General features: G+C 35.9%; 1 protein-coding gene and 1 pseudogene across 1 annotated transcript; both read right to left on the reverse strand.

Annotated features, from left to right (window-relative positions):
* Window positions 1–739: 739 nt before the first annotated feature.
* Window positions 740–1,931, reverse strand: LOC114760980 (uncharacterized). Its single transcript, XM_028950296.1, has 2 exons — window positions 1,691–1,931; window positions 740–1,218 (listed from the first exon to the last, which is right to left on the reverse strand). The coding sequence occupies exons 1-2, from the start codon at window positions 1,929–1,931 to the stop codon at window positions 740–742; spliced, it is 720 nt and encodes a 239-aa protein (XP_028806129.1).
* A 5,339-nt stretch (window positions 1,932–7,270) lies between these two features.
* LOC114760984 (tryptophan synthase beta chain 1-like) lies at window positions 7,271–10,336 on the reverse strand (annotated as a pseudogene).
* Window positions 10,337–13,694: the final 3,358 nt, after the last annotated feature.

Genomic DNA, 13,694 nt, shown 5'->3' on the forward strand with positions numbered 1-13,694 from the left:
TTAATTTAAATATCAATAGTATTAATATCAGTATTATCAATATAAATATAATATACATATGTTATATTGGTTGAAAATTATGAATGTTATAACTTGTTTTTCAAACTTTATGTGAGGCCTCACCTATTTAAATTATAAAAAGTTATACCGTCGTTGTTCTTTAACACAAGGAAGTTCATCTTTAACAGCAAAGGCTCAACTGTTCGTGTATAAAAGTGGTTAAGAAAGAATGCTAATAACATAACATAAGAGTAGGGAATAATGAAAATCAAGAGTTTTACCAATTAAGAAAAATAAGGGAAAGTGCCAATCCCAAATGAGAATATGAGTTGCAAATAATATGATAATTAAATGTCTTATAATGTGAAATAAAAACTACCATAGTTACCAACTCTTTTTCCAGCAACATTTTTTTAGACTTAAGTGTCATTAAATTGATCTTTTTGAAACCTAAGTTTTATTGCTCAAAAAGAATCGGACGTCATAATTTGGGGGGGGGGGGGAGCTAAGTGACTAAATATGATAACCATAAAATGAGTTTAACAAAGTTTTCACAACATATATCAATTTTCTTCTTAATAAAGCTACTTAAGATAAATTGGTTGCAAATTCAGAATGCAAAAGAATACACAAGAAACTTCAATAACGTCCATGAATTAAGTAACAGGAATTTGATTTTAAGTTAGCAACTTCATGAATTGCACTCAGCTAAACATAAAAAAAATGCTAAACAGTAAAGTTAAAATTCCAGTTTATTTTGACAGGTAGAGTTGATAGTGTTGGTCTTGACGAACACAGAGATATAACAGGTGCTCAAACTTGTGGCTTTCTTCTTGATGATCTTCAAGATCTTAACTTTACCTTGTAAAGTGTTTGCTGATGTAAATTCAAAAACCCCTTTATTAAAATAATCATCAAGAAAATTCCCATTCTTGAACAATTCATCTGCCTGAACTGCCAAACTTGTGCTCACATTAAGCTCTCCATGATCTGGCACTGTGTCACCATTGATCGGAGCTTCTCCCACTAAACTTCCTCCATAGATACTGTTAGCTGCACTGTCCTGGTAAGTAAAACTTCCATGGTTTCGATTCTTCACTGTGGCTACTACGCCTAATGTCACATTCAGTTCTAATTTTAAATCAGGGGATGCTACAAAATCCAACCTTTCAAGCTTCACTGGTTGTATGATGATAATAGGTTCTTTCGGCTTGAAGACTGTGAGGAACAAGAGGACCAAAGTCACCACAAGAAGAATAATAACAATGGCTGTCACCCCACAACATTTTTTTTGGCGTCTGGAACACCGTAATACACAAGCCATTGTGATTTTCAGAAATGGGCTATGGAAAATTCAAGTGAAGTGTGGAATTTTAAATGGGTAGTGGTGGTGGTGGTGAAGGTGATGATGATGCAAAATTTTGGAGGATCCTATGAATGTTTTGGAGAAACTGTAGTTGTTATTGTAATTGCAGACAGTGGTAAACGATTTGGATTTTCTGCGACATTGAGAGGTTTAGTTATTTCCGGCGTCCTTAGTCGAACCAGGATTTCCGTGAACCGAGGCGGTGGCATTCTTTTCAGGCATAGCGCACCTATCCGGACATGTATCTCTATATATGGTGTCCGTATTTGCAGCAGTGAAAACAAATTAGATGAAGTCCTTCATAGCCCAAGACACGTCTCTTACCGAAGACACTAATGGATGACTTAAGCTTTTTCTCGAGGTCTAGTTCGACGCAGATGCAGGCAAATCTTTCCCTCTCACTTGTATGCGTGATCATGTCGATTTTCAGCGTTCTTCCCATCAATTTTCCAGTCATTCGTAAGCTCTCTATATTAAAGAATTGTAACAGGAGTAGTGGTATATGAACCCACACGGCAATCTTCTCTGAACCTTGGCTTCCCACAGATCGAAATTTGGTCTCCATTGTTGAACAATGAGGTACTGGTCGGCGATCATCCACGGCCTATCTTGATAGATAGTATTCATATCGTCTTCATCGTCAAAAGATGTTGAATGATGCTTCACGTGCATGTAGCTGATTTATTTTATTATTATTTTATCAGTTGAATAAGTCAAGTTAGTTTCCAATATTCCCGCATGTAATCCGGTTTCATATCCCCCACTTTCCCACTTTCATTGTTTTAATTATTATATTCAGTTTTTGTCATGGAGTGGACTCCAAGCCATTGTAGGCCTATATATAGGCTTCTATATTCATCAATAAAGAGTAGTATTTTCAGTGCCTCTTTCCTCTTTCCAACAATCGTGGTACCAGAGCCTTGGAGTGGTCAATCTTGAGAGTGAGCAACGCAGCATCTCTTTCCTGCAGTGACGATCTTCTTTATTCCCGTGAGGTAGCGAACAGTGAGTGAGTGAAATTATATTCCCGTGAGCAAGAGTGAAATAGCCTTCTGTGAGAGAGCGACAGAGAGAGAAAAATTGAAATCGCACTGCAGCTTTTATTTTTTTCTTTCTCTTCATCTTTCTTCAAACCAACTAGGCGTCTTCCGCTTGAGCAACTCTGAATAACGTGACAGTGACGATGGCAGCAAACAATATCTCTACAACATCTAATGGAGTTTCTACAAACTCCCAACCATTGATTCCTATTTTCAACGGGGACAAGTATGAGTTTTGGTCGATTAGAATGAAGACCCTCTTTCGATCTCAAGATTTATGGGACTTAGTTGAGGACGGTTTTTCAGAGTCAGAAACAGACCAGCAACGTTTGAAGGAAAATAGCAAGCGAGATGCAAAAGCTTTATTTTTCCTCCAACAAGCTGTGCACGATAATCTCTTTTCCAGAATCGCATCTGCAGCGACGGCTAAAGAGGCATGGCAGATTTTAAAGACTGAGTTTCAGGGCTCTGATAAGGTAATCTCTGTAAAACTCCAATCACTTCGTCAGGAATTTGAGAATCTTCGAATGCAAAAGAGTGAGTCTGTACAAGATTACTTATCTAGAGCTAGTTCTGTGGTTAATAAGATGAGGTCTTATGGTGAAAAAATTGCTAATGAAATAATTGTTACAAAAATTCTGCGCACTCTTACTCCTCGTTTTAATTTTATTGTTGCTGCAATTGAGGAGGCACATGATATGTCTACGTATTCTTTTGATGAATTAATGAGTTCCTTGCAAGCTCATGAGGACAGGATGAATCAATTTCAAGAGAAAAGTGAAGAGCAGGCTTTTCAGGTGAAGGGGGAGTCTGCAAGGAGAGGAAACGGTAGAGGTGGTTTTCGTGGAAGAGGTAGAGGCAGAGGCCGTGGTAATGGCAGAGGCCGCGGTCAATCGAATGAGCCAAAGCAGCAATCTGGAGCTTCTCATAAAAGCTCTATTCAATGTCATTGGTGCAAGAAACTTGGGCATAAGGAGGTAGACTGTTGGGCAAAGCAGAGAGGTGAAAAAAAACATGCTGACTTTGCAGAGACAGAGGGAGAGACCTTGTTTATGGCACAATTCCCAAACACTCAATCTTCAAAAGATATATGGTTTATTGACAGCGGGTGCTCCAATCATATGACTAGCTCACGTTCATTGTTTGAAGAGCTAGATGAATCACACAAATTTGATGTTCGACTTGGTGATGATAAGCAAGTTCAAGTCGGAGGTAGAGGTATGATTGCTATTCATAATGACCATGGTAAAAAGAAGTTGTTGAATGATGTTTTACTTGTGCCTAGTTTGGCTAATAATTTATTGAGTGTGGGACAAATGATGGAAAATGGCTTTAGAGTCATATTTGATGATTTCTGTTGTGATGTTTTTGATAAGAAGTCTGGTCAAACAATTGCAAAAGTTCCCATGACTAAAAATAGAATGTTTCCGCTTGACATTTCTTCTGTTGAAAAAAGAGTTTTGACTATTAAAGAAGTTACTAGTTTTGATTTATGGCATTTACGATATGGTCATTTGCATCTTAATGGGTTGCAATTGTTGAGTAAAAAGGATATGGTCTTTGGGCTGCCAAATATTGATGCTATTAATTTTTGTGAAGGCTGTGTTTTGGAAAACAAAGTAAAAAGTCCTTTCCTATAGGGAAGTTTTGGAGGGCTTCTCAATGTCTTGAATTGATACATGCAGATTTATGTGGGCCAATGAATACTAAGTCTTTGAATGGCAGTCGGTATTTTCTGTTGTTTACTGATGATTATAGCAGAATGTGCTGGGTCTATTTCTTGAAATTAAAATTTGAAGCATTTGAAAATTTCAAGAAATTTAAAGTTCTTGTAGAGAAGCAAAGTGACTGTTGCATAAAGGTTTCGCGTACTGATAGAGGAGGAGAATTTTGTTCTAATGAATTTGCTAGCTTTTGTGAAGAAAATGGTATTCACAGGGAGCTCACTTCACCACATACGCCAGAGCAAAATGGCATTGCAGAACGGAAGAATCGAACTGTGGTTGAAATGGCTAGAAGCATGATGAAAGCCAGAGAGCTTCCCAATCAGTTCTGGGCAGAAGCAGTAGCTACAGCAGTGTATTTGCTTAATCTTTCTCCTACAAAAGCAATCCCTAACATGACACCTTATGAAGCATGGAGAGGTGTAAAGCCCCGGGTAAGCCACTTAAAAGTTTTTGGTTGTATAGCCTATGCTTTGGTAAAATCATCTCGTCAAAAACTTGATGAAAAATCTGAAAAATGCATTTTTGTTGGTTATAGCCTGCAATCCAAAGCTTATAGGCTGTATAATCCAGTTAGTGGCAAGATAATTATTAGTAGGGATGTTGTTTTTAATGAAGAAGTTAGTTGGAATTGGAGTAGCAAGGTAAATGACAAATCTGTTTCTGTTCCAATAAGTTTTGAAGCAGGAAACTCTGAACCAAATCAAACAGGTTTAGAGTTATCTACATCAGGTGGTAGTAGCTCACAAACACCATAGTCATCACCTTCTAGTGCTGACAGAATTACATCTTCACCAGCAAGTTCATTCACTAGCTCCTCAAGTGAAACTCCTCCTAGAAAGGTTCGATCTTTGATTGACATTTATGAATCATGTAATTATGCTCTCTTTGTCTCAGATCCTGAGTCTTATGTGGATGCTGAAAAAGAGCAAGTTTGGAGAAATGCAATGATCGAAGAAATGAATTGTATCAAGAAAAATGATACGTGGGAGCTAGTTGATCTTCCTGAAGGCAAGAAGCCAATTGGGCTTAAATGGGTTTTTCGAACCAAGTATAATGCTGATAATAGTGTGCAAAAACACAAAGCACGGTTAGTAGTAAAAGGTTATGCTCAACAGCAGGGTATTGATTTCAATGAAACCTTCTCTCCTGTAGCTCGTTTTGAAACGGTGAGACTTTTTCTATCTTTTGCTGCTCAACTTAAATGGCCTGTGTTTCAATTTGATGTTAAATCTGCTTTCCTAAATGGTGAATTGAAAGAGGAAGTGTATGTTTCCCAACCTGAAGGTTTTGTTGTTAGTGGTCAAGAAAGTAAGGTTTATAAGCTGAAAAAGGCTTTGTATGGCCTGAAACAAGCCCCACGTGCATGGTATCATAAAATTGACTCCTATTTTCGTGAAAACGGATTTAAAAGGAGTGATAATGAGCCCACTCTTTACTTGAAACAGCATGGTGAGTCTGATTTTATAGTGGTATGCCTCTATGTTGATGATATGATTTATATGGGATCTTCTAAGAAAATGATTGTTGATTTTAAGTCAAGTATGATGCAGAAGTTTGAGATGTCAGATTTGGGATTATTGCATTATTTTCTTGGTTTAGAAGTGAAGCAAAGTGTTGATGGTATTTTTATTTCTCAAAGAAAATATGCTCTAGATCTGCTCAAACGATGTCATATGTTGGGCTGTAAAACGACACGTTCTCCTATGAATGTGAATGAAAAATTGAGAGCTGAAGATGGTACTAAACCTGCGAATGAAAGGTGGTATAGGAGTATGGTAGGTGGCTTGAATTATTTATGTAAGACAAGACCTGACATTGCACATTCTGTGAGTCTTGTTTCCAGGTTCATGCATCATCCCACAAAACACCATCTTGGAACTATAAAGAGGATCATGCGTTATGTTGCAGGCACTATTGATTTTGGAATTTGGTACTCTAAGGTATCAAGTTTCAAACTATTTGGCTTCTCTGATAGTGATTGGGCAGGTTCTATTGATGATAGAAGGGGCACTTCTGGGTATGTCTTTACCCTTGGCTCAGGTGCTATATCATGGAGCTCAAAAAAGCAAGATACTGTAGCTTTATCTTCATCTGAAGTAGAGTATGCAGCAATAACTTCAGCAGCTTGTCAAGCTGTATGGCTTAGAAGATTATTGGCAGATTTTCTTCAACCACAACAAGATGCAACAGAGATTTATTGTGACAACAAATCAGCCATTGCGATGATAAAGAATGCAGCTTTTCATGGCAGAATGAAGCACATTGACATCAGGCACCACTTCATTCATGATCTTGTAGCATATGGTGTTATTGCATTGAAGTGTTGTGGAACAAAAGAGCAAGTTGCAGATATAATGACCAAGTCACTTTCAATTGGAAAAGTTGAATAAGTCAAGTTAGTTTCCAATATTCCCGCATGTAATCCGGTTTCATATCCCCCACTTTTCCACTTTCATTGTTTTAATTATTATATTCAGTTTTTGTCATAGAGTGGACTCCAAGTCATTGTAGGCCTATATATAGGCTTCTATATTCATCAATAAAGAGTAGTATTTTCAGTGCCTCTTTCCTCTTTCCAACAAAAGATACCACATAAAAACCATTGTCTGGTCTCTGGTCCGATTAGGATGTGTAGTCTTCCACAGACGCACCAGGTTGGATTTCATTAACCAGAGAGGAATGTTCTTCCCAAGGAGCTTGATAATAAGCGATTTCCTCTATAGTGCACAACATCATTCGTAGTCTTCCCTGGGTACCTTGAGCGTTAGACAGTCCTCGTCATCCTCGTCGGTTTGGTCTTGTCCATTGTCCTCTCTGATGAAATAGCCCTTGATGCTATCAAGGTAGTCATTCCATGCATCATCGAACACTCTGCTACCCTCTTTATCACTTGAAACCGCCACTTGTTCAGAACCAACCAGCTTATCCTTGAAGGATTCAGTTTTCTCTTGACTCTTCTCAGTTTCCAAGTTATCCTCAGTATCATTACTCACTTTTTTATATTTTCTCCGGCGTCGTTTGGTCGGATCTCCGTCTTCCGGCGCTCCACCACCACCACCGCTTTTAGAGAGAATTTTCGTAGCCATTGTTAGCTTGATATTGATCGCTTTTTATATATATCTAGCTTCATGTTCAACGTTTATGTGTCCTTCTTCAGGCAGACTACAATACATATATACCTTCGGTTTTAAATAGAAGACTTATTTCATAGTATATTTAGGACCAGAAGAATGTGTGTATATATATATTTTTCATTTTCACACCAATCTACACACATATATTTCAACGTAAGGCACACATCTTCTGTTGCTTCTTGTTGTGGGCCTCAACCTGTTGTTGAACCATAGTACGTTTATTAAGTGCTCCATCAAACAACTTGTGTTTGTAGACTATGTCCACATCTTCATCTCCACGGGCACTACAATTCACAACCACCTTCCCTCCCTTTGGTAAAGTCGAAAACAATTTCTCCAATATCCCAAACGCATATGATGCCTCCAACGATGCGTATATCCCTTCCAATCTGCACACTCTTTCATATGCTGCAACGACAAACAATTTCTTTGTTACCATATATCTTTTAGGACATATATGAGATTTCTACTAATTTAATTAATAGTCTATCTATTTTAAGCTCATTCCGAATCCAAAATCTAAGATATCACACCCTTTTCAGTTTTCAGTCACAACCAAATAAGCTGGAATCTATGTAATAGGCTTAAATAGCATTCATCACCATGAAGTATTTTTTTCAATAGAATTCAAAACCCTAAATTAGCATATCAAGTATTTTAAATTATTTTCCTAATAGCTCCCACTGAGTATCTTAAGTTTTGGGTGCTGATTGCTATCTGGGAGTAAAATTATACCAACAAATTACTTTAGGCTTCTATCAAGTTAGGTGTTGTGATCCCTAATACATACTTACATAGATATTGATAGATTATCATATTCATTCATTGTGATCTGAAATACATGTTGAAATAAGTATTACAGTGCATGGATAAGAATAGGATTTAGAACGGCATAAATGCAAACCATCAAGAGCTTCTTGGTCTGTTACTGAGTAGAACTCGGCACGCCCTATTTCTTTCAGAAAGCTCAGCTCTGGACCAACCGCTGGGTACTACATCCTGGTTATTCACAAGACAGGCATGTTAGAAAGTTTGAAATTTGAATCTTTTTGTTATATATAGTTCTTGTTAAATTTGAAGGAAGTTTAAAGTTTATTATTTTGGCCGTCCGGTGAACTTAATTACCCAACGGCGATGGAGTATGGTTCAATAGTCTGGCCATCGTCGTCCTGAAGAAGATAGCTCATGGCTCCATGATAAACGCCCACTTCTCCCTTGCTCAAAGTCGACGCGTGTCGTCCACTCTCCAACCCAAAACCTCCGGCCTCTGCTCCGACCAACCTCACGTCCAAATCTCCGATGAACTCGTGAAAAAACCCCAGCGCGTTAGACCCTGTCCCCATGCACGCCACCAGCACGTCAGGTTTGCCTCCCCATTTTTCCAGAGCTTGCCTCCTCGTTTCTCTCCGATTACCGACTGGAAGTGTCGGACCATGGTGGGACATGGGTGGGGTCCCACCGCTGTCCCCGTCATGTGATAGCTTTCTTCCATCTTTTCTATCCAACTCCTCATGGCCTCTGATGCTGCATCTTTGAATTGCCCGTTAACCCCTTCAATCTGATTATACAGGAAAAGATTGTATATCATCGTTTTTAGCTATGTTTGGTACGAGGGAATCGGACGGAAAAAGATAGGAGAAAAAATTTTAATAGACTAAATTTGTAAAATTGAAAAAATGAGCTTATAAAATTTTCATAAAGAAAACATGTAACGTAAAAGTGTAAGAAAAATAAATTAAAAACTCTTAATTTTTTTAAATCAAATTTATTAAATTTTTTTCTCGATCCCTTCCCTTCCTCTCCAATTCTCTCGTACCAAACAGACATTCTAGGGAAACAGAGACAATGATAGGGGAAATTTTAATGAGATCGTTTTGAAAAATTGAAGAAGTGGGGTTAAGCCTTTTTAATTAATTTTAATCACTCTTTTATCTTATATTTTCTCTTTATCAAGATTTGATAATCCTACTTCTTCAATTTTTTTAAAACAAGCTTATTAAAATTTGTCCTCTCTCTCCCCTCCATTTTCCTCCTACACAACTAAAGTACTGAGTTTTTTAAAGCGAGAATTACAATTAAATGCTAAGAAAGAAAAATAATTACAAAATAAGTTCTAAAAATTATCATTGCCTGTTTTAAAGCTTATCATTATAGGCTCTTGAGGATGAGGTTGAGGTTGAGGTTGATTTTGGTATTGAGCCTTTTTAATAATTATTTTTTCTTTTTGAAATTTAATTGTAATTCTCCCTTTTTTAAATTATGAACAGTTAGTATTTAATTAGTACGTACCTGAGCACCCAACAAATTCATCGAGTGAACATTGGATTGTTGTTGTTCCATGTCTTTAGCGGCCATGAAGATTTTGCAATCCAATCCGAGTTTTGCGCATGCGGACGCTGTAGCTATCCCATGGTGGCCGGAGGCGGTGGCTGTCACGACGAGTTTCCGGCCGATGCGCTTGGCGATCATGGCCTGAGCAATAGCGTTGTTCATCTTGTGAGAGCCCCCGTGGCAAAGGTCTTCTCTCTTGAGGAATATCTCAGCCCCTTCGCCGCCATTTTTGCTCTTGTAGAACTCTGTCAACCTCCGAGCATGATACAGAGGTGTTTCTCTCCCTACGTAGTCTCTGAGTGCCTTCTCTAGCTCTTCCTACACACACAAACACACACAATACATCTTCATTGTTAGACTAGCAAGACTGATATATCATGAATATAATATTTCAAACTTGTGCTCCTGGCAGTTTCATTAGATAATTATAAATAGGATATAAGAATTTACTAACCTGAAAGTGTTCATCGTGAAGAACTTCTGCAAACTCAGCTTCGAGCTGGTCGAGACAAGCAATAAGAGTCTCACATACAAACTTGCCATACTTTCCAGCTGAATTGGGTTGGGTATTTTGGACCTGAAGGGATCTTTCCAAGAAGAAAGGCCTCTTGCTGGAGACCACTGAAGAGGTCATCAATTCAGGCAACTTAGACTTCCTCAAACTTTCCTGAGGAGTAGTTACGACAGCAGTTTGAGCCTGAGCCCTTGCCAAGATCTGCATTTTGGCCACTGTTCTCTTATCTGTTAATTTCTCACTATTACTGATGAAGGCATTCTTTTGGCTACTAACCACAGAACCATGAAGTTTGGATGCCATTTGCGGGTTTTGTGTGCGCGTATTGGATAATGGGAGAGGATTAGAGAGTTGAGAGAAAAATATGGATGTTGTGTTGAAATGAACATCCTTGGATCCACCTTTATATAGTGAAGGGTCGAGTTTGAAAGTTGACAAAATATTATTAAATATAATTAATGTTAGGGATGGGACACGTTTATATCATGTGTTGGTTTCAATAAAGCACTTTGATATGTGAGATTTTAGGTTGTACTACTTTCACTCCTAATTATAAAACATCATTTATAATTTACAAACAAAATCTTATAATTAGAATCGGATGTGATAGTTCAAACCCATGATGATAGACAAACTTACACGTCATAACGAAGCTCTAGATGCTATATTATATTGTTAAGTTTGATGAGTCATGTATGAGCTAGTTATAACTTTTTAATATTTGGATTTGATTTGAAATTTGTTTTGAATCAATACTATTTTTAATCTTTAAAATTTTACCTGGTTTTTTTTTCTATTTCTAAAATTTAAAATCAGTGGTTTTGGTACTTGAGGTTTAACTTCATTTTAACCTACCTAGAGATTTTTTTTTGGGTTCTCATAATAGTATTTTTGCTCCCTAACAAGATTTCAAATTTTAGAGATTAAACCAAAATTAGGCCGAATTTTATGGATTAAGATAATATTAACCCAAGTTTTTTGAATTTTAATAAGAATTTTCATTTTTTAATCTGACGTTTGTGCAAATTAAATATACAACTCCCATATATACAATGAGTCTATGTCTTTTTTTGCCTGTGACTACAATTAGTCTATGTTGTTTTATCCTAGTGGAGAATAATATGATACTTCTAGTTCTTAGTATAAAAGTTAGTAGGGTAGTTAGATTTGGCCTTAAACATAAGCTTTTAACCTACTTTTTCTGCCCCCCCCCCCCAAAAATCCCTTTGAATTGTAAGAGGTTCTTACCATATTTCAATACATATAATTAAAGAGGATAGTTTAAGGAGGTTGACATATATTTGTGATAACTAATCAACTTACCCAATTTTTTTAATATCTTTAAATTAGTTATTTAATTTTTATATGAATTACCGAACGTAATATTATTTATCACATACTTCATAAAACTTTATCACACAACCAGTCTATGCGTTTTATGTAAGCCTCTAGGCGGGCTGGCAAGACTATATGATGATAACGATGGACTAAATTACACATAACAAATACTGAGTCATGCATGTATAAGTAAGTGAGAAAGAGCCAAAAGATTAATTGGTGACAGCTAGACAAGTAAATTTTATGACACATGAGTAGTTGGAAAGTGAAAATTACATTATAAACTTAAATATTTTCTTTTAAATCAAAACTCCTGAAATTGCAGTTGTTTTGATTCGATATGTGCAATTTATTTTTCAAAAATTTTTATCAAGTAGCTAGCTGTAATTAACTAATTCTTTTGGATTTAACTGTCACTCTCCCTATATAAGTAACTTTGATTTTGAACCTTTAAATTTGATAAGAAACATTTTAAATTTTACATTTGTGCGTGTATACACACGTGCACCCCATACAAATAGTTAGTATGTTATTCCCAATATATCGAGCATAATATATTATTTATCACATACCCTATTCACTTTTTTAAATCGACATAACTTCCTTTTTTTTTTTATAGCCGAAATCGATATAACTTTCTTAATTGAGTATTGTGCAAATAATCTTATCTTTTCTACATTATGGGCAAATAAATATCTGTCAAATTACGTTCTGCTAATGAAATAACGGAATATTAGTTATGGAAAATAACTAATTTATAAATATTAATAAAATTAAACTATCTTCTTAATTCAATCGTGTGGATTGGATGACCAAATTTTTCCCTTGGTGGGAACCCATCACAATCAATAGGGATATTTTGAAAAAGATAGAAGACAATGTGGATTAAGGTCCTATATTTAGAATCAAATCTAATCTCATAGTAGCTTTTATATCAAGAACCAGAGACAGTACATAAATAGTGAAATGAAGGGTGAGAGAATTTTTTTTTCATGTTTACATAATTGTCCTTAATAGAACATAAAGTTCTCTACTTATTCTCTAATTTTGTAGAACAAAATGTAACAAAATATCAAAAAGATGTTGCTAGCAAAGGTTGGTCTAATTGATAAGGAATTGGCTTATAATCTATAAGGTCTTGTGTACAACCTTATAATAATCTATAAGGTCTTGATTACAACCTTGTAAGTACCTTAAGCATGAGCTTTTTAAATATTGAGACATCTCCTTACTTTGATGAGCTTATGAGATTCGACTCATATAAACTGTTTTTTTAATCAAAACCATGTTCTGTGAACTAAAAATACATTTTCAAACAAGTTTTTCTATTTTCTCTGCTTTTCAAAACACAAAAATGCTGAAAATAAGAAACCAAACAGGGAGAACATCGGTTGTTAGAATGAAATGTCTCTCCTAGCTAGAAGAATGCTCCGCCTGGATGTTTTGAAATTAATCTATAAATCTCAAAACAAGCTGGTAACAATGTGGGGAGCGGCTTTCCTCCTGTACTTTTACCGTTCACTCCCCTTCCCCTACCCAAAACTGTGCCGTTTGGGTTTCAAAATGGGAGGCTGTTTTTCAAAATGGGTATCTAGCAAGCTACATTCTAAACTTTGTTTTTTAATAGCACACAATATTCTAAACTAATGTAGCTGTTTTTTTCACTCCCCTTCCCCCAAATCAAACATATTTTTCTCTGAAGTATTTTATAATAATATTCGGTGTCTTAAAATATTTTTAGTGCACCTGACATCTAAAAATATTTTTTAATAGTATTTAGTATCTAGCAAGCTACATTCTAAACTTCTTTTTTAATAGCACACAATATTCTAAACTAATTTTTAGTGCATCAAGTACTCTATATTATTTTCTTGTAATAACACCCAATATCCTTTTTGTGCTACTATCTCCGATCTTAATTATAAGACCTCGTTTGTAGTATACTAATAAGATTTTATAATTAGGATTGAAGGTAGTACTTAGAAAATACGGTATGTCCAACTTGTTAGATATTGGATATCACTAGAGAGGCATTTTAGAATGTTAACCACACTAAAAATTATTTTAGAGTACTAGATGCTACCAAAAAATATTTCAAAATTACTATATTTTAAAATGTTAATTGCACTAAATTATTTTAAGGTACTAGATGCTATTAAAAAATACTTCAGAATGATAAATATTAGTTTGAGGAAAAAAGTGGTTAGCCTTTATTTTTAAGATACTAAGTGCTACTAGAAAAAT

Source organism: Neltuma alba, unplaced genomic scaffold (assembly GCF_004799145.2).
Source record: "Neltuma alba isolate B1F8T4 unplaced genomic scaffold, ASM479914v2 tig00011063_pilon, whole genome shotgun sequence".
Taxonomy (NCBI): Eukaryota; Viridiplantae; Streptophyta; class Magnoliopsida; order Fabales; family Fabaceae; genus Neltuma; species Neltuma alba.

Bases quoted from the DNA above. Each gene is read 5' to 3' on its own strand.
- LOC114760980 (XM_028950296.1), bottom strand. From the start codon at position 1,931: ATGGAGACCAAATTTCGATCTGTGGGAAGCCAAGGTTCAGAGAAGATT. The intron at 1,219-1,690 runs GTAAGAGACGTG...TGTTCCTCACAG, and splicing joins GTCATCCATTAGTGTCTTCG to TCTTCAAGCCGAAAGAACCT.